This window comes from Halyomorpha halys, unplaced genomic scaffold (genome assembly GCF_000696795.3).
Source record: "Halyomorpha halys isolate HHAL.00 unplaced genomic scaffold, Hhal_1.1 Scaffold168.1, whole genome shotgun sequence".
Taxonomy (NCBI): domain Eukaryota; kingdom Metazoa; phylum Arthropoda; class Insecta; order Hemiptera; family Pentatomidae; genus Halyomorpha; species Halyomorpha halys.
Genome location: NW_027111025.1, coordinates 967,420 through 993,593, shown reverse-complemented (window position 1 = coordinate 993,593; position 26,174 = coordinate 967,420). Strand labels below are relative to the sequence as shown.

Sequence of the window (26,174 nt, the reverse complement as noted above, 5' to 3'; positions counted from 1 at the left end):
TATAAAAGAAATAATAATAATAATTTAAAAAAGAATAGATATAGAAAGACTATAAACTAGTTACTAATAGACACATCCAGATGTGATAAAATTCTAAATACATTACAAGAGTATTAAATTGTAGAAAAATATTCGTCAGAATTAATTATGAATATGGTAAAGAGGAAGGTGTAAAAAGGTAAACAGGAGGTAAAATAAATATCGTAAAGGTGAGGTGTAGTATCAATTAAAACGAAAAATTAAGAAAAATAATATAAATAACACATAAAGATAGATGGGAGTACCTGTCAAATGGAAACAGAGATGTCAACTGCTAAGTCAGGCATCCGTTCTCAGATATAAAATTTCCCTATTTCTTCGCTAACCCTCAAAAAGGGTAATATTTTTTATAATATATAGATAGGTAAATTGTTTTTTTTTTATTTTGCCCTGACGAAGTGGAACGAAACGTTGGTTAACAAAAAATAGTTCTCTTTTACCATTTTGATACCTTTATCTATCCTCCTACAACAGATTTAATTTAATTTATACATATTTTATTTTAGTTACATTTAATTGATTAAGCCCATTAAATGAGAAGTTTTAAGTCACTTTGAAGTAACCATTTAATATCAGTGGGATCATTAGGGGAAAATCTGGCGGTTCATATATTTGTAGCACAACATTTTCTTCCATTTATTTCTTTATGATGAATGGAATATAGTCCGGGTGCGGTCAAAAATACTCAAATAGTAAATAACTATACTATTTTATTGAGCCAACGTTTCGCCCCACGTTGCAGGGCTTCGTCAGGGCTGTTTGAAGTGTCACTCTGACTTTGTCTCCCGCCAAAACAGCCCTAACGAAGCCCTGCAACGTGGGGCGAAACGTTGGCTCAATAAAATAGTATAATTATTTACTATTTCAGTTTTTTTTACCGCACCCGGACCATATTCCATTCATCTATACTCACGGTCAATCAATAATCATCCAGAATTTATTTCTTTAATTTTAATTGGTAAGGAATGTAGGCATTTATCAACTAACTGGTTAGTAAGTGACTTAACACTTTTTACACATTACGTTTCTATGAAGTAGCATAGATTGTAGTTTACACGTACTATGGAAACCAACGAATGGTTTCATTCTAAATATAGCAAAAGGTACTTATTTATTGGCAGAATTATGCCAAGGCGATCCGCAAGTAGTGAACCTGTCATTCAACTTTCACAGTTCCTGTCATTGCAGGACAGGTTTATTGCGTGTACTTTCCCTGTTGCAGCACAAGTGCACTTAATTGCGAGGCGATGCAACTCCGATTGCCGATCATATTATAGCCAACATTCTTAGCTGGATCTGTGTGCATCGTGTTAGTCGCATTAAGTCCGCTGCAGAGAATGCTATCGGCCTGTGCAGCTGGGGATGGATTGGCGTAACATTGATGAAGCGGTCGTGTCCTCGGGCTGCGTCATTTCCAGCGAAGTCGCTACGAACGATAACTGCCTGGGAGGGTTGCTCCATCACGGTACTTGTCAGCAATGAGCCAATAGGTCGGGCCCCATAGCACAATATCCCAGCCTCCATTCAAATTTACAGTTTATTATAACTGTATTATATTATAGCTGCAACTTAATTTAACACTTTTGTTTAAATAAAATAAATTTTATGCAATTTTCGTCTCAAAACCGATACACGCCTATATTCACTAAAACCAGTTATATGGATTTGTGTCTGTATCCTCACAATCGATTATAATTAATGTGTGCAAGTTATTTTTTTCTCTCTTATCTTATCTCTTATTTCTTCATTTCCTATTCTCCATATTTCTTCTTATTTTCTGTAACATTGTTTTTTTACATACTCCCCGTTAATATATCCGATACATTTTATTATTTTTTGGGCTCTCATTATTTTACATTTTACACCTTTTTGTGTTGGTCATTTTCTTCTTTTCTTTTTTACTCTCACATTGACTATTTTATCTCTACAATCTTTTGACCTTTAGATTTCTGTTTATATAACGTATTTTGCCTACCTGCACTCTAGCGGCTTTTCCTGCAATTTATAACAATGTTCTTCCCTAATTTCTTTAACTAATTCTTTATAGATTCTTTCCACTGTATCATTTATTTGTTGCTCACATTTATATGTATATAAATAATAATGTAATCAATCTACTACTGTCTTGTCCATAGTTAGTAATATTTTCATTCCATTATTGCGTATATTTCCAAATTTTTAGTCTGTTATTTATTTTATTTTATATATTTGTATTTATTTATTTTTATTATTATTATTTTATTTATATATATAGTTTTATCTATTTTATATAATTTGTTTTTTCTCTCTAAATGGTTGTTGTCTTTTTGTTTTTATAGCCCTGATGGAGACCTGAAAATCAGGTCGAAACGTCAGCATAAGTAAATATTTTTTGTTTATTCATGTTGTTTCTTTGCTGACCGCACCCCCCGACCATCTTCTCCAATCAGTAATCTGCGGTCAACTATATACACCTAAATAATTAATATAATGTAATAAAAACTATTTCAAAGTTATAAGCTGATATCTATAAATATTTAGTTATATCTTTTTTATTCACTGTCAATATCAGTGATGGTCTGAACAAGTAATTACTAGATTGCATGCACTACTGCACGCAAGGATGCAACTTTTACAGATAAGACAAATGCGATGGTTATCTTTCCTCAATTATGACTAATTTACATCGTTTAGAAGGATTTGGAAGTGAAAATCAATATATAATCTTTATAATTTTTGAAACTGGTTATTATTGTTTAAATAAATAAATTTTATCCAATTTTAGTTATAAAACAATTTATATTTCTTTATAAGTCTGACGTTTCGGGTAATTTGGCCATCCTCAATAACAATCTTAATGAAGTACATCAATTTTAAAAAACTTTATGCAGGCTATTCTGCCAAGGTCATTAATTACACTCCACAATTACCCTATTGTGTCAATTGTTATGAATTATAATAGTGAAAATTAACTGTGATAAAAAGTTTTAATTTGTAATTTAATATGAAGAATTGACAAAATGTGGACTGAAACCTGGGCAGAATAGCTTGCATAAAGTTTTTAAAATTGATGTGGTTCTAAAATTGCATTAAGATTGTCATTATAGATGACAAGACAGACATATAAAGAAATATAAACTGTTTTTAAACTAAAATTGGATAAAATTTATTTTATTTAAACAATAATAACCAGTCTCAAAAAATTATGAAGATTATATATTAATTGTTCACTTCCAAATCCTTCTAAACGATGGAAATTAGTCAGAATTGAGGAAAGATGACCATCGCATTTGTTTTATCTGTAAAAGTTGCATCCTTCCGTGCAGTAGTGCATGCAATCTAGTAATTACTAGTTTAGATCATCACTGATATTGACAGTGAATAATAAAGATATAACTAAATATTTATAGATATCAGCTTATAACTTTGAAATAGTTTTTATTACATTATATTAATTATTAGTCGATTGTGAGGGTTCAGACAAAAATTAATACAACTGGTTTTAGTGAATATTGCTTAGTTTCGGCATGTATCGGATTCGGATCTCATGATATGCGGAGCAGTTTGTTAAAAAATGGAAACAATCTTCCAATGTCGTTTCATCACAAGCAGGACATAGGTTCTGTGGGTCTGAAATATATTTCTGCAGACACCATTGTGTAATGAGTAATTGCATATTTACTGGTATAAATTGTAACAAGAAAATCTATTTTTCTTCTAGAAGTACCAACTTCAATTTTTTTTTTTTATGTTGATTGCAAATAGACTGTTACAAATTTATATAAATAATTATTTCACTTGAGTTAATTTTAAGAAAATGATTTTAAATAACATGGTCCGTTACTTATTATTTTAGTTATTACAACGGGACCCGTTTATGTTCCGGAAGGTGTGACGAGTTTCGACTCTTAATGGCTATCGTTAACGCACTGGATGAATTGAATTAAAATCCGTTAGCACGTACTATTTTATTTTATGTTCAGTGAAGATAATTCTTAAATTTATATATCGACAATTAATTCCATCTCGTAAATCTTTTTTTAATAAGGTAAAAAAATATTTCTTTTTATATCTCTATCTAAAAAAATATTATAATGTTTAATTAATTTCAAGTAGTAATATGTTATATCTGTGTAAAGAATGAGCATAAATGGTGTATTTCTTATATATATTGTCATAATTGATCAAATGAATCGGTAATCTATTAGTACAAGTGCCGGGAGGAAAAAAAGGCAGTTATCTAACCCCAATTTTTTATTACTTTAATGAAAACTATTTATAATTACTAGTCAAAATTGATGAGTCTGCCAAGTATAGGTAGGAGGAATAAAAAATGGCGGCTGTTTCAAAACCTTAAAAAAACACTAATTTTTCATTCGGAACTCTATATCTTAAAACTTACCAACAACACTAGAAAATCTAAGAGAACATTATTTAAAGAAGAGTAAATTTGCTGAAATATTAGCCCTAAAAGTGCTATTTACGTCTAATAGTTCTCGAGATATAGCTTGTTAAAAAGCAAAATTTCTTAAAAATCTACTGAAAGATTAGTAGTTAGTTAATTTATTTTGAGAATTCTATATCTCAGGAAGTATGTGATGTACAGATGTCTATTAGCACTCAAATTAAAGCTAATTTAGTGGGCTATAAAAAGGTTTATGATATTTACCTTCGTAGAAATAGTAGTTTTCATGATATTTGCTAAAATAAATTGGTTTATAGTTGTTGGGACAATAAGTTTGATTTATGAAAAACTTCATTTCAGAAACCATTGGACGTGACAGATGTCTGCCAGCGCTCAAATTAATAAATTAATTAGGTTAATGAGAAAAAATTAAATATATTTTTAAAAGTGATCAGTATGAAGACAAAATATCCTAGAGTTTACTCGCATGGTTTTAATATGAATTAATAGTTTTATAAAATATTTGTCTTGAAATACATCTTTAGATATATTGCTATGTATTAGGTAGAATCGAATAGGTATCGTATTTCCTTATTGGAGATAGTTTGTTCAGCTCACCATTTCTATCTACCTGACAATTTATATATATGTATATATATATATATATATATATATATATATATACGTAACCTAACACTAAGAACGCTTCTATTTGTATCACTTTCTATTTCTATTTCTATTATTGCTTACTTTCACTATTTCCGTTTGTTATTGAAACTAAGTTACGATATAGTAATTTATCATAAACTAATACGAGAATATCTGTCACACATATTCTTTCATCATATCATATGTACAATTAATAACAAAGGACGCTGAAAATTAGAAGTTGAATTTCCACGCTATTGTTTATATACTATATTTATGACTACTCTAATTTTTAAAAAAGGTCTGTGAGAAGTTGGCGAAGACTTATGGGAAGGTATGCAATTAATAGGATATACTTTATCCCACAATAAGATTCCCTGGGCTTATCCTGTGGGAAGATCGAGTCGGCTGTACAAAAAGAGAAAACATATGATGAGAAGAAGAAGTCATAATCGGTAATGGCTCGGAATCTTTACATAAGCGATCTAATTTTTCAACTGTTGCCAAACCGAAATTTCATTATAACAATGCCGAAACATCAATTATTGCATACTCTATTTTTTAGAGTGGAGTGGATGAGTGGTAAGGCACTTTGTTGCTAACTCCAAGAACCAGATAATTACTTACTATGTTACTGTAGCCATGAGTCGACCCTGTGGGTTCACAGAGCCTCATAAAGTGGATTGCTTTGGGGAAAAAGAAAGCGGTTGTGAGTGATTCTGACCAAATCACCGTCTTGCACAACCGTTGATCTAGTGACAGTACTTCCTTAAGTACCTCTGACCCTTCATGAGTTGTAGCGGTACAGATTTTTTTCTGTATACTCTATTTTACCTCAACAACTAGTTTTGGTATATTGTAATTTTATTTACACTATTATTTTTTATATTTTTGTCCTTGATGATGGCTGGAACGGCCGAAACGTTGGACATTATCATGTGATTATTTTGACATATGATTATTTCATTTTTAATAAATTAAAAGTTGAGACTATTTGTATAATTTTTGTTATTATTAATAAAACTAAAAATAGAAAGAGAAAATAGCAAATTTGTTAAAATATGAGCCCTAATAGAATTATTTACTTTATTATAAATGAACACAATTTTGATCATAAATAAAAAATAATTAATCTAGAATTATTTACGTTAAATAGTTTTCCAAATATAGCTTTTTTTAAAAGCAACATTTCATAAAAATGTATGGGACGTTCTAAAGATCAGTAATTAGTGAATTTAATGTGAAAAACTATTTTACGTACAAATGTCTATTACCATTTAAATTAAAGCTAGTTTAATGAGCTATAAAGTAGTTTATGATGTTTATCTTCGTAGAGGCAGTAGTTTTTATGATATTCACATATGAATATGAATTTGGCAAATGAAAATTTGTCCGAACAACTATAAATCAATTTATTTTAGCAAATTTCATGTAAACTATCACTCCTTCGAAGAAAAACAACATAAACTACTTCATAGTAAGTTAAATTTTCTTTATTTTGAGTGTTGGCAGACATATGTGCGTCTTATGGATCTAGAGATATGTTTTTCCAGATCCAACATTTTATACAAATAAGTAGAAATTAACATTTTGTGAGTTTATTTTGTCAAATATCATAAAAACTACTACTCCTACAAAACTAATATAAACAAAATTAACTATTTTGTAGTAAATTTAAATAGCTTTAATTTGACCGCTGGCAGACTTCTGTACGTCCAATGGTTTCTGAAATGAAGTTTTTCATAAATCAAACTTATTCTCCGAACAACGATAAACCAATTTGTTTTAGAAAATATCATGAAAACTACTATTCCTACGAAGGTAAAGGTCATAAACCTTTTTATAGTCCATTCAACTAGCTTTAATTTGAGTGCTAATAGACAAATGTACGTCACATAGTTCGTGAGATATAGGATTCTCAAAATAAATTAACTACTAATCTTTCAGTAGATTTTTAAGAAATTTTGCTTTTTAACAAGCTATATCTCGAGAACTATTGAACGTAAATAGCTCTTTTAGGACTAATATTTTAGCAAATTTACTCTTCTTTAAATAATTTTCTCTTAGGTTTTCTAGTGTTGTTGGTAGTTTTTAAGATATAGAGTTCCGAATGAAAAAATAATGTTTTTTTAAGGTTTTGAAACAGCCGCCATTTTTTATTCCTCCTTCCTATACTTGGCAGACTCATCAATTTTGATTAGTAATCACACCTTGTTTTCATTAAAGTAATCGCAATTGGGGTTAGATAACTTCCTTTTTTTCTTCTCGGCTCTTGTTCTATTACTAAGCCGTATAACCAACCTTACACGCCCATCTTATTCGCCGCAATGCTATAACCTGAATTATATTTACCGAGTGCAGTTTCTTCAATTCACCGTTATGTAGCCATCTTTAATTCTCCGATTGGCTCATCCTTTTTCACTCCATATACTTAACGTAATTTTTGATCGAAGAAATTAAAAAAATGAAAAACTTGCTTAGATTAATATAGTACTCTATATGCTCTACTCAAGATAAGCTCTTGACTTGTACTTTGTCTAGAATGGTGGCTATAAAATATTCCTGATGATTGAAATAATATTAAAGTAAATTTAACTGTGATGGTCCTTAAACATAAACATTATTCAGTTCTAAACTTAAATTTTACTTTATTCTTAATTTAAAACAATTTTGATCCTTTTTTTTTTTCCTCTCAACTTTTATTCTTTACAATTTCTCCAACGTTTCGGCCCTGAGGCCATTCTCAAGGGTTCCACCTTCAATATTGATGTCATTTCTTTTTTAAATCTTAAAATTGCAGGCTAATTGCCCTTGTCACATACAACTTTTTCTACAAAATTTATATCTTAGATTTAAAATTTTTTTTCAAAACACTTTCCTTAAAAGTAGAAAGTAGTAAAAAAGTTTTAAATCTAAGATATAAATTTTGTAGAAAACGTTATATGTGACAAGGGGAATTAGCCTGCAATTTTAAGATTTAAAAAAGAAATGACATCAATATTGAAGGTGGTATCCTTGAGAATGGCCTGAGGGCCGAAACGTTGGAGAAATTGTAAAGAATAAAAGTTGAGAGGAAAAAAAGGATCAAAACTGATTTAAATTAAGAATAAACTAAACCACTCTCAAACAAGCATATATAAAAAATAATTAATTTAAGTTTTACTCCTAAGTCTATTTATTTTTATCTCTTAGAATTATATAAGTTGCTGCTTTTATTCCTGATGACTGTCCCCATCACCTTATTTATATTTATTATTTTTTATATTTTTATTTCAATATCATTATATATTAAGATTAATTTATTTATTTTCTTTCAGAAAACTGTATTTCGAAATTCAGAAACAAGGTATGATTCAACGGACATTGACGATGTCAGCGACTCTGGAGTTATGTCGTTGCCAGCCAGCGACGATGAACACCAAGACTTTACCATGGTAAGTAATTTTATCTTAGCCTATTAATCATAGGTAGTACTTATTTATTTATTTTTTATTCGATGTTTATGAAGCCCAAAATAATATAAAATGGGTATTTTTCATCCTCCAAAAAGAAATGTATATATATAAACCTTCGCAAAAACATTTGAATTAAATTCAATATATGATTGATTTTGATTATAGAAATACCGATAAATTTACTATAGAAATTTGTCTATATATTCCCAATATAATATTTTTTTTTTTCGAATCATCTTCAACTTTTCACCAACCTAGATATATCAGTGAAAGAAGCAGAAAGAATAGGAAAAGATAGAATTAGAAAGTAACTTGGCAAAAAAACAAAACGAAAAAATCCACTAATTCATGGATTCCGTACTTCTTGTATCAGAAGAAGAGCTGGAAGGAAGCGTGAAAGCCGAATTATTGCTGAAGACGTGCCGGGAATACTCCTTTGCTTCTCCACCTTATTTTTATGTTAACTTATGTGCGTCAGGCTGAAATACTGGCATCAACAAATTTGTGTGGAAAGTGACTAAAAATTTACTATCTAACCGGGTTTAAATTGTCAGTAGTTATTTTTATTATTGGAAGATCGTGAACCGACCGTATTTATTAGATAAAAAAAAAGATACTCCGGGAGTAATCAAAGAAAAAACTCATTTTATTATTGGCTGACATTAAATAATTTAATTACTATTTCGGTTGTTCTTTGACTGTACCTGGACTATCTTCCTTTTATATTTTTATAATTTTATTTTAAACTCCCTAACCACTCAAACCCATTAGTTTCTAATCTTGCTTCCTCTTTTATTCCGGACAATGCTCCAAGGCGTCTGAAAAGAAGATGGCCTCGAGACCTTATATTGTAAAAATGTTTTTAGAGTGCTACCAATGGTTAGTTTCTCTACAGGCTTGTACCATACCGTTATGATTTCCTCAAATTTACTTGATGTATATTATGTACAGTTGTTAATATCTATAAATCAATTTTTATAAAAATATGTTGTTGTTTTTTCACAATAATTTTAGATGAATTCTATTCACTATTATTTTAACCCCCCTCCCCCCCGATTCTTTATAAGATTCTCATTTCTTGCCGAATTCTCCAGTCGCGCTATAATAAGATAAAATTAAAAGTAGTAAATCGTAGAAATCTTCGTAAACAATCTCTGCATATTATGTACAGTTGTAAATATTAATAAATAAATTTTTAAAAAAAAAATTTTATTTTGCATTTGTATAATTATTCAGTAATTGTTACTTAGGTGATTTCTTTATCACTTCTAATAAATATTTTTTACAATTTTTTTACTCAATAATATTTCGGAAAAAGGGGCCTAAGAAATGAACAAAGATCCCTTGGGCTTACATTTACCATATAAACATATTAAAAAATAAATTCTTTATTCATATCTGAATTACAATATTAATATTTCATTGTTTCGTCATTATAAATCATTTTCAAAATTGATTATAGAATATGGTCCGGATGCAGTAAAAAAAAATCTCAACTATAATTAAATTATTTAATTTGACCCAACGTTTCGTCCAACGTTGTTGGGCTTCATAAAATATAAAACTCGGAGCATCTTCCTTTTATATATCACACACAGTAAATCAACAATCTTCCAACATTTTCAAATTTTGTTATCATTGTTAAAAAAAATTCATTTTGTTTCGTATGAACAATGATTGTAATTTTACAAGTGTTACTAAACCATCATAAGAAAAAAAAATCATGTTGGAATTCGCCAAATATTTCTTATACCAACAAACATCGTGGTTTTCTTGGAGAAAACGAAACCCACGCAGAGACCTTTCCGAACTGAGGGGTCCTTGAAATAAGCGGTTCAGTTGAAAGTTATTGAATTTTAAAAATTCATCCTTAGTTTAAAATAGAATAAAAACTTATTTTTAATACATGTTAGGTTGAAAAATATTCAATATTCTAGTAGAAAAAAAGGATCGGTAATATTTGTAATAAAAAATATATCAGTAGATTAAACTAAATGAAAGTGATGAATATTATAATGTTCTTACGTTGCTTTGATGCGAACAGATACCTTTTATAATACAAATTAAGGCATGACATAAATGACCTAGTTATCATGGGGTTAGTATACTGAAAACAAATTATACCAGTTTCATGAGGTACTAAATACTATTTAGAATTTTGTTTCAAAAATTAAAAAAAAGCACTAAAAACTTCCAAAAACAAAGAGAAAATATTGATTCCAGTTTGAAAATGTAAGGACTAACTACAAAAATTGAAATCTGGCATGATTTTCTCAAAATTATTATTTGATACATTTTGAATATGTGGATGAATTGTTTTGATACGTCAACATTGAAAGAATAAATAAAAAAAAAACTAACGCATGAGATTATTTACTTACTCAACATTATGTTTTATATAGAGATTTTAACAAAAAATGTGATGAAATATTATGGGTAATACAATTTCCAAACGACTTAAAACTATCGATGTAAATATAGAGGAAAATATAATTATATTTCGTATCGTTAGTTTTCAATTATATCGAAATAGTAGTTAAATAAAAAATATGTCAATAAAAAAAATCGAAATTTCGATATATCGAGCCTCAATGAGCTAAACCTCCAAAAGAGGAGTTTAAATTAACAAGACTTAGATTAGTTATAGCTACAGTTATATATTTATGAATTACTTATTACGAAAAATTATTAATTTATTCCATTTGCGATTTTTAATAAACCTTATTATTATATTACATTTATAATATCTATAAAAAAAAAACTTATAACCAGGCACTGGAGAAAAAGTAATTAATTTCCTCAAAGTAAAAAAAAAAAAATAAAGAAAGAAATAATCAAAACTTAATTAATAATATTCAATTCCTATCATGCAAAAGAATACTAATGTCTGCCAGGCTTATAGTTAACATTTTTACTATACAAGAATAAAAATTAATTATTTCTAAAATAAAATAAATAAAATCGGACAAAAATATTGATACATCGCTTTTAAGATTTCGTTATCTTGAGTTATTGATATCTTCCCATAGTTGCTACGTTTAAAATAATTCAAACTTTAAACTTTTTGTTTTGTATAGTAATTAGTCTGTTCTACTATACTCATACTATTGATTAATTACATTGTTAATTAACAACATTAACAAATAAAAAAACGATTTATAGAAGCCTGTAGTATTAGGAAGGATTAATGAAGACACGGCAGTAAAAGTGGATAGCCTCTTGTTTTGCTCTCATTCTCCGAGAGTGGAACCCGGTCAACTTGGAAAGTAATTAACTCGATTTAATTAATACCTAATCGATTTTACTCTTCTTAGTTCCTTGTTTGAGCTGGTAATTCCCCATTTCTGGTAATTCTTCGGGAAGTTAATACATAATACATCCCCTGAGATGTTGAAATGTTGAGCACGTTTGACGTTAATATTTTCTTTAAGATAAATTCATTATAATAAAGGTGCAATCATGTTCAATTATTTAAAACGATATTAATTTTTATTACCGATTTTAAATTATTCTATGTTCTATTTTAAAATTTGCAATAAAATAATATGTACCTGTATGATGAGTTGTAGAGTTACTCTACAGATTAACTGGGAATTCTCAGTGGCAAAATCCCTTTTATTCATTTTAAAATTACAAAAAAAAAAATACGTTTCTAAACACGACTACACAAAAACTGGAATAAAAAATGTTCCAGTCGATTCCCTCGAAGTAGAAGTACTATATGTATAGATTATCTTAATCTTCCTGCCCCACACAATCTTAATCCTACCTCCTTCTCTAATAGTTATCTATCTGAGGTAGCTACTATATTAGTTGGAACCTGAGATTAACTGATTTTAACTCAGGTTAAATATGATAGCTAAATCATATCTTTTCGCATTGGGACTTAATATTTTCCCCCCATAAAGGGTTTTTATTTATTATTATTGTTATTTTTTTTTTAAATTCTATGTAACATACTTATTCTTGGTATGTAAATAGAAATTTCACCATCATTGATTAAGTTAATCCTCTTCTTGGCAACAAATGAATAAAGAACAAATTATTAGTTTTTTTTGCTTATTGTTGCTAAAATAAAAAGTCTTGAGAAAACAATTGATAGAGCTCTATTTTTATAGATTTTATAGAAAGGTTTTTTTTTCTATGAAATTCAACTCTTACGGAATTGGTTTTTTGTGAAATTAACTAAAAGGAAAATATTTTTTTTAATAAAAAAAAAAAACGAGATCATAAATTGAAAGAACAATTTTAACTTGTTCCTCAAACTTTAACAGTTTTCCATGATCTTTAATAACTATTAAAATTATAATTTCATATCACTACAGTGGTGAAGGTAATATTCTGTGAAAAAATAATTCAAACTATCGATTATTGGTCCATATATCGATTCAGATATTGGGGAACCTCTAACAAAGTAATGAAGTAAGGTAAAGAACAAAGTAAAGTTGGAATCTCATCTTCCACTTTTGCCTTTTTTTTTAATTACGAACTAATTACATACAGAAGTGAAATTTCAATCGTAAATAATTAAAAATAATGGGGTGTACTTATGTTAAATTTAAACCTTTCCAATTCGCTACCAATCTTCTGAATTCTTCAATTGATTTGTCTTTCTTCCTGCCAAATATGGTTCCTCTTCCATTCTGACAATCCTTCGAAGCGTCATAAAAGAAGGTGGACTCCAGACCTTCTATTTTAGCAATGTTAGTAGAGTACTTACTACCAATGGGTAGTTTCTGTACATGTCTGTACCATATCATTTTAATCTAACATCATATTTACTAAATGTATTTTCATGTAAATACAGTTAATATCAATAAATAAAAAAAATCTTTCATCAATTTCATAAACCATTTTTAAGGTGAGGTTAAAGTTCAAAATTTCAAGGTTTTTCTGCCGCCATATTGAAACCGGACCATAAAATCTAATGAGACCATTATCAGATTTGAAAATATAATTACATTTTTCTCTGAAAATTGATGTTTTCTTTAGTTTTTAATTTAAAATTTGTTTAGTAAACGACGAATAGCCACGTTTTTATATATTTTAATATGATTCTTTTGAACCAAGGAATGATTCTCAGTTTTTTTTTTCATAACCCCTATTTATGAAATGTATTGTTTTTATTAGGAATATATTTACCAGTAGATATTTTGATTTCGCACTGTTTCTTTCTTTTGTAGTGGGCATTATTTGATTGGGAACGGACAGTATTTTATAAGAAAATTAAAATTTTATAATTTAGGGAATAATCAACTTTGTCGAGAACCAATTTCTTAGAATATGGCGTTTAATCAGAGCTTTATTCAAATCTAATATTGAATTCTGAGGTTTTTCAATATTAAGTATGAGTTAGAATATTTGGCAGGAAGAAAGACAAATCAATTGAAGAATTCAGAAGATTGGTAGCGAATTGGAAAGGTTTAAATTTAACATAAGTACACCCAATTATTTTTAATTATTTACGATTGAAATTTCACTTCTGTATGTAATTAGTTCGTAATTTAAAAAAAAGGCCAAAGTGGAAGATGAGATTCCAACTTTACTTTGTTCTTTATCTTACTTCATTACTTTGTTAGAGGTTCCCCAATATCTGAATCGATATATGGACCAATAATCGATAGTTTGAATTATTTTTTTATAGAATATTACTTTTACCACTGTAGTGACATCTCCAGTCACTTTTTTTTAGCCAATTTTTTTTTTCACTTGAGCTGAGAAAAAGGTTGAACCAATAATAAAAATACAGTGGATAATGCTGCCCAAGCTGCTATAACCAAGGCTGGTGAGGGTCCATGCACCGACAGCGCTCTGGCCTACATAGATCTAGATAGCGGTGGCGGGACAGGTCTCCGGTTAAAAGGGTCTCCCGGGTCATGTTGGCCAACCTGCCCTTGTATCCTGCCAGCAGCTGCGATCTAAGGTGTGGTGGGACTCTTCGAGTGCAAGTCGAGGACTTGCTATCCAACCTTTGCCGAGATGTCATCTTGTTGCCAATTCTAGATTCACAATTGCATTTTATAAAATAAATATACTTCGCAGAACAAATTAGCTTTAAATAAATCGCGTGAGTAATTATATTTTTCTGAGCTTAAGTACATATATCTGTAAGTACAAATATCTGATCGAATATTTACGAAAATGTTGTTAATTACCTAGTAGTAATTGTTACTCCTGAAAAGAGAACGTTAATACCGAACATCCGATGATCCCCAAGACCCTGGTTCTTGCCTCATATGAAAGGTCAGTTTTTACAGATTAGGTTATTTAGTAAAAAAACGCAAGGGGTTGGCAAAAAAGATTATTAGACCCACTTACCACCTAGTCCCCCCCCCCACCAGATACCAACACCAACAAGTTATATAAAAAATGAACCACTAAAATTAACTGATAATATTTAAACAATGTATTAACATCCCATTGATATAATTCAAAATAAACAACCTTAAACTTGAGTTCAATTAATGAAGAAATTATTTTACTAATTAAACACAGAAAGCACAAATATTTATTTGTTGACAGTTCTAAAATAATATTAACTTTTTTTTTTAATTAATAATCTTCTACTGGAAGAGTTTATAGATTTAATAAGAATTTGGTTAATGACACTAATCTTCCTTGTTTAAAACAACGTTTCGTGAAAATCTCCCATCTTCAGGTTGCTATAAAACCAAATTCAACAAAACTAATATATTATATATGCATCATATCTATTCATAAACTATTTACCTGATAACAAATATTTTGTGTATATTATGAACAATCTAACTAAAATTAATATTTTTTTAAAAACAATTTTTTTATATAAACTATTTTTTTATATAACCAATTTTTTTTCTTATAATAATAGATTTAATACATATTACAAAAAACATTGACAAAGCAATTAATTATAAAACAGATACAAAAACTTTAGGCACACATTATATAGATATTATAAATAAATTAACATTTTAACTTTTAAGTAAATTTATAGAATTTAGAATTAATTATATAAAAAAATAGTTTATATAAAAAAATTGTTTTTGAAAAATTATTAATTTTAGTTGGATGGTTCATCTTTGGGGTAATAGAGGTGGGAGATAATTGTTATAGTCTATATGGTTGTTATCATATATGAAAGATAACCTTCAGGAAGGTAATTATTCTCCTTAAAAATGCATAACTGTTGATATTAAATGACAACAATAATATTCAATATTAGCACTAATGACACAATAAAGAGATAATTATACTTTACATATAAAATATTTGTTATCAGATAAATAGTTTATGAATAGATATGATGTATATATGATATATTAATAATGTTGTAAGCACATGTTATAAGTTTTGTTGAATTTTGTTTTATAGCAACCTGAAGATGGGAGATTTTCCCGAAACTTTGTTTTTGATGTATATGGAATAAATTATTACACTTAAACAAGCAAGATTAGTGTCATTCACCAAATTTATATTAAATTATTTTTTTATGTTCCTCTTCCTGGTCATTTCTGGAGAGTAATCTGCAGGTTACCGCCCTATTCTAACCATGCAAGGAATCAAGTTTTCTTTTCCTGGGACCACCACAGACATAAGTCGACTCCCCTGGCCGGATCCTAACCGGCGCAAAATGGTGAAAACTAAAAAAACAAAACAAAAAAAACTCCAAAATGAAATGAGTCTAATCATTTTGATGAGTGTGGTTTCTTACATCAAACAATATTTGTCAGCCCTAGCCGACTCTTATAGACGTTATTTCGGCATTGGAAAAAAGTGAGATTTTACTGTTTATTGTTATTTTGTTTTAAACTATCCAACAAAAAATATTTCGGCCAATTCAAAACCAACGAAAGTTAGTGTACAAAGTTTAGTTTTCAATAGTGGGTTTGTTTCTTGAAATATTTTTTTTCTAAATTTCTTCGGTCACTTCCAATTTACTACTCCCAGTATATCCCAGTATAAATATTTACATATGGGAACAACGTTTGTGTAAGTTCCATTGACGTATTGAAACGTATGACGTCAGGGGCCTTCTTGGAAGATATAGTGGAAATGGGTAGAATAATAATCAAACTAACTAATATGAATCGTAAAAACATTTTATTTATAGGAAAAAATGGTTTAATGGAGGAAAAATCAAGATTTAAATTTTTAAACCCGAAAATATTATCAAAATTAAAAAAAAAAAAAAATCATTCCATTGAATTCAGGACCCTGAATGACAGCAATTCATGTGAACTACAGAAGATTTAAACAATCTAGAAGTTTTTACACAAATACAGCAGCTTCCCGTTGTTCCGAGGCTGCAAAGACCTACGCCTAAACACACTCAGCTATAGACGGCTCTTAAAAAAATATTAACCGAGCACAAACGCCCATTTCTTTGTTCTACACAATGCTGACTAACTTGTACCAGTTAATCCAGATACATGCATAGGTTATTCGGCCTGCTCGAATATTTTATTGACTTCTGAATATTTGATGACTTCTGTTCCGTGTTAATCAACTTTTTTATTACAATAATTTATTAAATAATTGAAGCATCTAAAGCTGGTCCAGTTACAACAATCCCTACCTGGAAGATCCTTCATGAAGGAGCAAATACAACAAATGGGCGACCTTGCACAGTAACTACCCAGTCCTACCTTGACCCAACTGGTCCCAGTAACGAGTACAGTATCTGTTTCACCGCTATATTGCTCCACTAATAAACAATCTCGTACTCTTTTTCTTTTTTTTTAATAATCGATCCCGTTTAACTTGCTGAGTTATTTACACGTGTTTAGCTGTCACGCGATTGGTTTCTTTACGCGTCTGTTAGTACATCGAAGGCCGAATCCAAGTAAATATTCATGGAAAACTAACAAACTGTTACAATTTCCATGTAAGGTCAACCAAACCGGTTTGGTAATAATGAATATAGAAATATAAAGTAAAACGTAAATATTGAATTAAAATATGGAAAGGTTAATATCGGTTTCTATTCATGTTCAATAAGCAATTTTATGCTTAATAAAAAGTTTTGATCTGAACGAATGGAAACACTAATGGTATTCATATATAGTTTAGCATATTAAAGTGTTATTAACACAAACTTCAACGATTCACTTTTTATCTCAAGTTTTTATTTTAAAAAACCTCCAACGTTTCGGCCCTTAGGCCATTTTGAAGGAGAAAATCTTAAATAATTGATGTCATAATTCATTTAATTGTCTTTTTTTGCTAGCTAATTTCCCATGCCATACATCTTTAAAAACAAAATTAAATATTAAATTAATATCTTAACAGTTCCAAACAATTTTCTGAAAATAATTATTCACTAACAAACCATATGATTTAAATACAAAAATTCTTTTTCCTTTTCTATTAACCTCATTAATAACATCAATAATAAAACCTACCTTCAAGAGGCTAGGACTTATTAAAGCATTAGTCTAATGTTAAAGTGTGTTAAAAGGAAAATGTAAATGCAGAAATATACCCATCATTTGTTATGTAAAAACGATATAACATATAAAATGGTTGAGAGTCTGTTAATAGGTCTGCTAAATGGATAATGACGTCACGCAACACACCAATCGAGCTCCATTTTGTCTGTTGACGTTTTGATAGGTTAGTTGCTCGTACTTCGTGTTTGATTTCTGTTGTTTTTAAACTCTAATAAAGTAATGGGGAAAAAAACTAGGAAAGGAAACAAGGAACAAGTGAGGTGATAAAATATGATGTGAAAAAGCTGCTGGAAATTTTATTTTTTTTAAATACTACAAGGTTACAAAACAAGTCCTACAGGAGTTCCTCTGCTTTCAACACTTGGACTTTCAATGAGGCTGCTCACAATCTAATACTTAAAATTTAGCATGTTAAAACTTTTTACATTTAACACATCATGAATACCCCAATTACTGATACGTAGTTCAACCCATTAGTGTAGTTATAGCTGATTAGTGCACTCGATTACTTTGAAGTCTATGGCGTTATCTACATAACATTGGACAACCGCCCTCCTCCACCCATTTTGTGATATGAATGCTTGTTTTAAAAAAAAGTTTTATTTAATTTTTTTTTTCCTGATGAGACCACCAATCTAGACCCACGCAGATTTCATTTATATTATTTTTCCTCTTGCTCACTTTATCATAAGCATGATTCGGAAACTCATAAATCTTTTTAGTAGGAGGGTGCTCAAAAAGGGTGCTCTTTACTTTTTATTTCTTTTTTAATCTTGTTGTTCAATTTTGATTTATTTATTCATAAAGACTTTCAGATATCTATTGCACTGCGAAAACATAAAGTTTGTAACTCAATAAATTATTTTTTGTTTTGATAGGAACACAATACACAGGTTATTTTCCATGCAGAATTCCACAGAGTGTTTCCTATAGTACGCGTTCCTGTTAGAAAATCTTAGTGTCATTTGGTATATAGTCCAGTAAAATTACAAGTTAACCTAGAAGTAGTGGGATCGGGTAGCTGAGCGGTAAGGCACTGCGCTACTAACTCCAATGACCTGTGTTCTAATCTGGATTTTGCAGATAATTATTTACTGTTTCATTGTAGTCCTGAGTCAGCCCTGTGGATTCGGGGGATCCTCCTAGGTACTCCCAGCCCCATCAAGTGGTTGTCTTTAATTGGGTAAAAATCTGGTGGTCAAATATGATTCTGAACAAATCACCTCCTTGTACAACCGATGGTTCCAACCGTCAAGTAACAGTACTTCCTGACCCTTCATGGGTTGTAGTGGTACAGATTTCTTTTTTTTTTTCATTTAATTTTATCTAAAAGTAATTGAAAATTGATTTTGTGTAATTGATTTACTGTTCAACTGTTTGCAAAAGACGATGGTAAATCGTTCATCATTCCTTGAGCGTTCGTAAGCATAATTTGAAAAAAAATATCAAAATGACCGCTGTATATTTTGAGGTTCAAAGCCGAAATCCCATGAAGTATTGCTTGTAGCTTAACTTCGTAAATTATTAATTTTTGAAGGATAAAACTGTGCAAATTATGGCTTTTAAGAAATATGTGTATAGAGGGATTGATAACCTTAGGTTTAATATTAAATCTATTTCTACCCGACTGAGCGATTATAGCGCAGATTATAAATATTTGTACACGATTTTTTATCTTAAATTGAAAATGAATTAGATTTTGGAACTATTTGACCTGTATACGTCTTTTATATACACTGTAAAGAAGTTTTGTGTATTATTGAGTAGTACATAATGTCATTTCAGATACTTATAGCACTTATTAACTTCGGAATTTATTTCTGTTAAACCTTACAATGTACAACGGCCATTTTGGCAAATATGTTATATATGGCCTACGGACCTTTGAATAGTGATATACGTTTGCCATCGCGTTCTCAAATATTTTTACAACAATTATTGACAAATATTAATTTACTTCTAAATACAGAAAAATTTCAGGTTTTTCCTAGACTAATGTTGTGGGCTGCTCTATATAAATTAATAAGGATATAGAAACATAAGGAACTTATTGTTATAAGCTGTAATTCCAACTATCCTTGTTGTTCCTCTTATTAATTTGTTATCAGTGATCCATAGGCTGAGGTATGTCAACATAGTATATGTTTTTCCTTATATCCTGTACTGATAACAGACCGCAATATGATATATCACCTCCTGATTGTCTTTTATCTTCTGGGAACTTCGTGCCTCTTATCTGTTTATTGGTTATTAAATAGTATTTATAGGACAATTACTTATCACTGGGTAGTTTCTACGTCTGCAACATTGATAAAACGAATGGGAACTTCAGTTAATGTAACTAACTATATGCTTTATAAACTCATTACTTATCTGATTGTGAACTCCAATTATTCTGAGTGAAAATACATGATTGGTTTTAAGTGATATTTTAAGAAAAATGAGTATTTTCGCTCGGAAGAATATTTTAAACACTTCTTTCAACGCGCCATCATTTTTCTGAACCTTTATTTATATTACTTTTTCAGATATTAAAAATAGATTTAAAATTGCTATAATAAATCATTAAATTCAGTATCCGATTCAGATGTTTGTTCATTATTGTGATTGGCGCGACAGCCCGTTACCGAGCGGGGGGCCTCCTCTTGTAGTTACAGGACGTCCTCTTAGTACAAAAGTCCGAGGAGAAAAAAAGCAGTTATCTCACCCCAATTTTTAATTACTTTAATGAAAACTAGGTATAATTACTAGTCAAAAGTGATGAGACTGCCAAGTATAGGTAGGGAGAATAAAAAATTCAGGCTGTTTCAAAGTGATAAAAAAAAGTATTCATTCGGAGCTCTATATCTTAAAAAGTAGGAACAACAAACGAAAACCTAAGAGAGCGTCATTTAAAAAAGAGTAAATTTGATAAAATATGAGCCCTATTAGAGTTATTTACGTTAAATAGTTTTCAAGATATAGATTTTTAAAAAGTAACATTTCACAAAAATATTGATGGACGTACTGAAAGATCAGTAGTTAGTGAATTTATTTTGAAAAATTTATATCTCAAAAACCATTTGACACATAGATGTCTATTAGCACTCAAATTAAAGCTAGTTTAATGAGCTATAAAGTAGTTTATTATGTTTATCTTCGTAGGAGTTGTAATTTTCATGAAATTTTCTAAACTAAATTGATTTATAGTTGTTCGGACAAATTTTCATTTGCCAAATTTATATTCATGTGTGAATATCATTAATACTACTACACCTACGAAGAAAAGTGTCATAAACTACTTTGTAGTAAGTAAAATTTCCTTAGTTTTGAGTGTTGGTAGACATGTGTGCGTCTTATGGATCTAGAGATATATTTTTTCAAAAATCCAACATTTTATACGAACAAGAAATTGGCATTTTGTGAGTTTATTTTGTCAAATATCATAAAAACTACTACTCCTACAAATATAAACAAAATTAACTATTTTGTAGTAATTTTAAATAGCTTTAATTTGACCGCTGGCAGACTTCTGTACGTCCAATGGTTTCTGAAATGAAGTTTTTCATAAATCAAACTATTGTCCGAACAACGATAAACCAATTTCTTTTAGAAAATATCATGAAAACTACTATTCCTACGAAGGTAAAGGTCATAAACCTTTTTATAGTCCATTCAACTAGCTTTAATTTGAGTGCTAATAGACAAATGTACGTCACATAGTTCGTGAGATATAGAATTATCAAAATAAATTAACTAACCACTAATCTTTCAGTAGATTTTTAAAAAATTTCGCTTTTTAAAAAGCTATATCTCGCGAACTATTGGACGTAAAAAGCTCTTTTAGGGATAATATTTCAGCAAATTTACTCTTCTTTAAATAATGTTCTCTTAGATTTTCTAGTGTTGTTGGTAGTTTTTAAGATAATAGATCTCCGAATGAAAAATTAATGTTTTTTTAAGGTTTTGAAACAGCCATCATTTTTTATTCCACCTACCTATACTTGGCAGACTCATCAATTTTGACTAGTAATTATACATAGTTTTCATTAAAGTAATCAACAATTGGGGTGAGATAACTTTTTTCTCCTCTTGGGCTCTTGTACTATAAGACATAGCTGCAAATCTCCAGTTTCGGGTTCCCAGAAGGACCCGGGGATCCGTAGATACAGCGTCCAACCATCTCATGTTCAGCTTACCTCCTCTTCTCTTTCCATATAGCTGCTCGGATAGGACCTTATTTGGGATGTCATCGCCTCGTATCCTCGCAACATAGGAGTCTAGTGGGGATTAACGCTCCCCTGAACTCCTGAGTTCAGTACACAGCACCGATCCACAGAGTACACGACATATTTATTCTCGCATAAGTTCACTTCCAGTACACACCGTAGGGACCCCACCTAGGTAGCCGCCCCGGATAGGGGAGCAAGTCAGGGTCCTCTATGGAGGCAGCTCCCCCCCCCCACCCCTGACTCGGGGGTAGTGGGCTGCTAACCTGACCCCTTAAATTTCACTTATTAAGAAACCTCACATAGTTGAGCCGGATTGTCTCAAAGGAAAAATACATGAAACGGTCTAACTGATCTAAGTTTTGCCTACTGAAATTATCTTTGCATCGACTAGGAGCCCTTCGGGCACTTAAACCTAAATCATATGTTTGTTAAATCATTGAATTCAATATCTAATTCATATGTTTGTTACATCATTAAATTTTATATCCAATTCATACATTTTTAACATCATTAAATTCAATATCCTATTCATATGTTTGAAACATAACATCTTCATCCATTCATGTTTTCAACTTATTTTATCTTCTTCTTTAACCAAAACATTTGCCAGTGTTTTTTTTTTTTAATTCCATTTCTTGAACGCTTCTTTATCCGTGGTCAACGTCTTGACTTCACGTAGAATGTTGCATATGTTCCTTGTCAGATCTGATTTGATCTCCTTCCACCTATTTCTCAGTCATCCGCGTGGTTGTTTTCCTCTATGCCTTTGTTTCTTGTATGTTTTTTTTGGAAGTCAATTGTTTGTGACCGTTCCCGGATCATCTTCTTTGATTAATTGCCGACGTACAGTTTACAATCTTTTATTATATTTTTCATTTCATCTTTGAACTAACACACATAAATGGCATATCATTTTTGAAATAACTTTTTTATTATTTAAAAACGGAGCAATCTAATGAAGTTTGGGTAAATATTTTTGAATATATTACAATAATTTCTCGTAGTTAATGACTAAACACCCGTATCATCTCTTGACAAACAATATAAGTTCACTCTGTTAGCCACTTATCCGATGAGACAAGGCTGAGTGAACCCTTCAACTTACATATCCCAATAAGCTTCAAGTACTCAATGACCGCCCGTCAACATTCCCTGCCTTCCCTACCTCCCGAATTGGCTCTCCCACTGAGTCATGGCTGACCTCAATTTTAACGATTGTCTTAAATCACGACAGGCGTTGAATAGGGTAAGGCCACACTTAGCTACATATCGGCCTGAGTCCATAGAATGGACTATTACTCATTTGCGCAACTCGAATCTCGCCTATGGGTTGTATTTACTTCGTATAAAAACATAAGATCTGATTTAATTAAGTTTTATAGCTTGATATACCACATCGAACCATATATCACCTAATAAATGGTACCATGATCGAAGATGTACGAACACGTTCTGCAAGGTACGTACATATATATTTAATCTTAAATAATCATTGTCACTAAATCGCTTCGATTGGCTTAAAATAAGCCCATTCCCCCTCCCAAATATATATATATCTAAATTATAGACTTAGAACATATATATCTATATATCTATATATATATATATGTTCTAAGTCTATAATTTTTATTGAATTATTTTCGCTTAATTGTGCCTCAAAATCACTCATGATAGTTTAACTTCTTGATTTGATAATAGATTTTTACCTTTTAATCCTGTTGCATATATTGTTTTGTTTGATTCTCCCATTTCTGCTGATACCTGCATAACTCCAGGTACGTAAAATCTTCTACTGACTTCGCTGTATATCTTCGACTTTCCGCCCGCGGATTGATCGTCAAGAAACTCAAGAAACTTTCTATTGGCACTTATAATTAATGAATTTATTGGCTTTGAATATCTGGTAGTTAAACTTGATATCTCTAACAAGCTTGCATCCTATGATATCTATCCTTCTCCAACAGCTTAATTTTAAGCTCTAATTCATTCCCTAATTAATGTTAACTAGATTATTTAATGGTTTGATTGATATCGTTTAAGGATCCTTGTTTGTGGTGTCTTTATGTTCTTTACCAGTTTTATTCTCCTGTTAATTACTTTTCCTTCTTTTATTATTTTTTTTTAAAACGAAACATCAAAATCAAAATAATACTACGCATAAAAAATCTAATAATGATTTGCGGAACAGCCTCGGATATCTATTTATTTATATCTGTTAATTATCCACGGTTAGTTAATCCAAAAAATAATAGAAAGGCTTTCATTAAATTAAATCAAATTATGATGAAGATTGTTAGGGGGTGCGGTCAATGGAGAACAAAAATAGTTAACAACGTTTCGCCCCACTTTGTAGAGTTTCATCGGGGCTAAACGATATAAAAACGACTAAAAATATTTTTTTATCACTATGAAATTTCGTATTTAACAGTTTTTTGAGGTGAGGAAGACAAAAGTCAACTCAATTTATCACTAAAAAAATATTTCATCCCATTTTTCTTTAGGTCGTTTGGTCCTAATTATTTTAATACTTCTATTTATTATAGCATATTGTGATAATAATATACTTATGCATTTTTTTTCTGGGATAGAATAACTAAAATATATTGTTAACTGTATTAAATGATTTTAAAATCATACGAAATGAAAAAAAATAAATAGAAGTCGCATTTTTTCAAGAAAAGGCAAGTCAGATTTTATTTTAGTGTCATCAAATACGAATTTTAATAAAAAATAACGACTATTTTACGTGGCCCACTAACCAACGTCGGTCGATCTTAATTGCTTCATCAGTGTACCTTTGAAGAATGGTGTTTAATTGAAGAATTAAAATAAATTTCAATAAATGCCATTAAATTACCTTTATTCTTCGTGATAAAGCTACTCACTGCGTGTCCTACGGTATCCTTTTATAATGCTTTACTTACCCCTGTCCAACACATCCTCTACCTAGGACTACATCTGGACAAATGACTCACTTTTAATCCCCATACAAGACTGAAAAGACACAACGCTTTCTATCTACATGACCTTAATAAGAGTTATTTTGATATACAGAGTTGAGCTTGGGTGCTTCACTAAACCTCTCGTATCCAATGTTTACAATCCAAAACTCTTCGTAAAATCCTAATGCTCCATACTTTGTCGCAAATAAAAACATCCATAAAGACGTCAATGTTCCATATCCGATCTAGCCCGAACCAGATATCAATCCATTCTAAACTCCTGAAACTTCTAACAACCCAAAACCACTAACCTTCTTCTATTCCTGTTGACTCTCCTAAGTGCCTGAAAAGAAGATGGCCTCGAAACCCTCTAATGTCGAAGAATAATTGGAGTTTTACCTTTGGTTAGTTTCTCCCCCAGTCTGTATCATGCTAATGTAACACTAATAGCATATTTACTAGATGTATTTTCATGTAATAAAATTGGAGTTAAATAATCTTATTTTTATTGTTAAATCGCCAAAAATATTTTGTATTAACTCCCCTTTTATTTGAAGAGTTTAAACCCTATTAGAATTTTCTACCTGTGGATTTATGTATTGATTTTGTACATACATTTTACATAAAATATATTACTTATGCATGGATCTATTAATGTATTTTCTGATACGCAGGAGGCGAAAAGCGAAGGTGACGTGAAGAGCAGACTGCAGAGCCTGAGCCAGAGCTGCGGAGTGGCAGAGCGGATCTGCCTCCAGCAAGGACTGGCTCTGCTCAGGCACTACGAGGCCAGAATAGAGGCCCTCGAGTCCACCATAGCGGCCATGTGCAGCGAGGCCACCTTAGTAAGTAATCTATATATATATCAATAACAATTAATAAAAATATTGAAGAAACATGAATAATAATAACTTTGAAATCAATCCTCCCTCGTTTTAGAACATACAGTTATAAATTATTCAATGTGGCAATACTTTCCGTATTAATTTTCCAAATGAGCCTTCCAGATTTCAGAAAAGTACTTTTGATTCTATTTATCGTTGCAAAATAGTAGAAATATAATA

At 30.3% G+C, this 26,174-nt stretch overlaps 1 protein-coding gene across 3 annotated transcripts in view; it reads left to right on the top strand.

The window, feature by feature from the left end:
• Positions 1-26,174, top strand: part of LOC106678915 (probable DNA double-strand break repair Rad50 ATPase) — a gene marked incomplete in the record, with an annotated part of 525,008 nt that overhangs the window by 463,174 nt on the left and 35,660 nt on the right. For all 3 annotated transcript variants that reach the window (XM_067049131.1, XM_067049130.1, XM_067049132.1), the window contains 2 exon segments: positions 8,389-8,505; positions 25,785-25,955. In XM_067049131.1, the coding sequence (XP_066905232.1) occupies positions 8,389-8,505; positions 25,785-25,955 (288 nt within the window).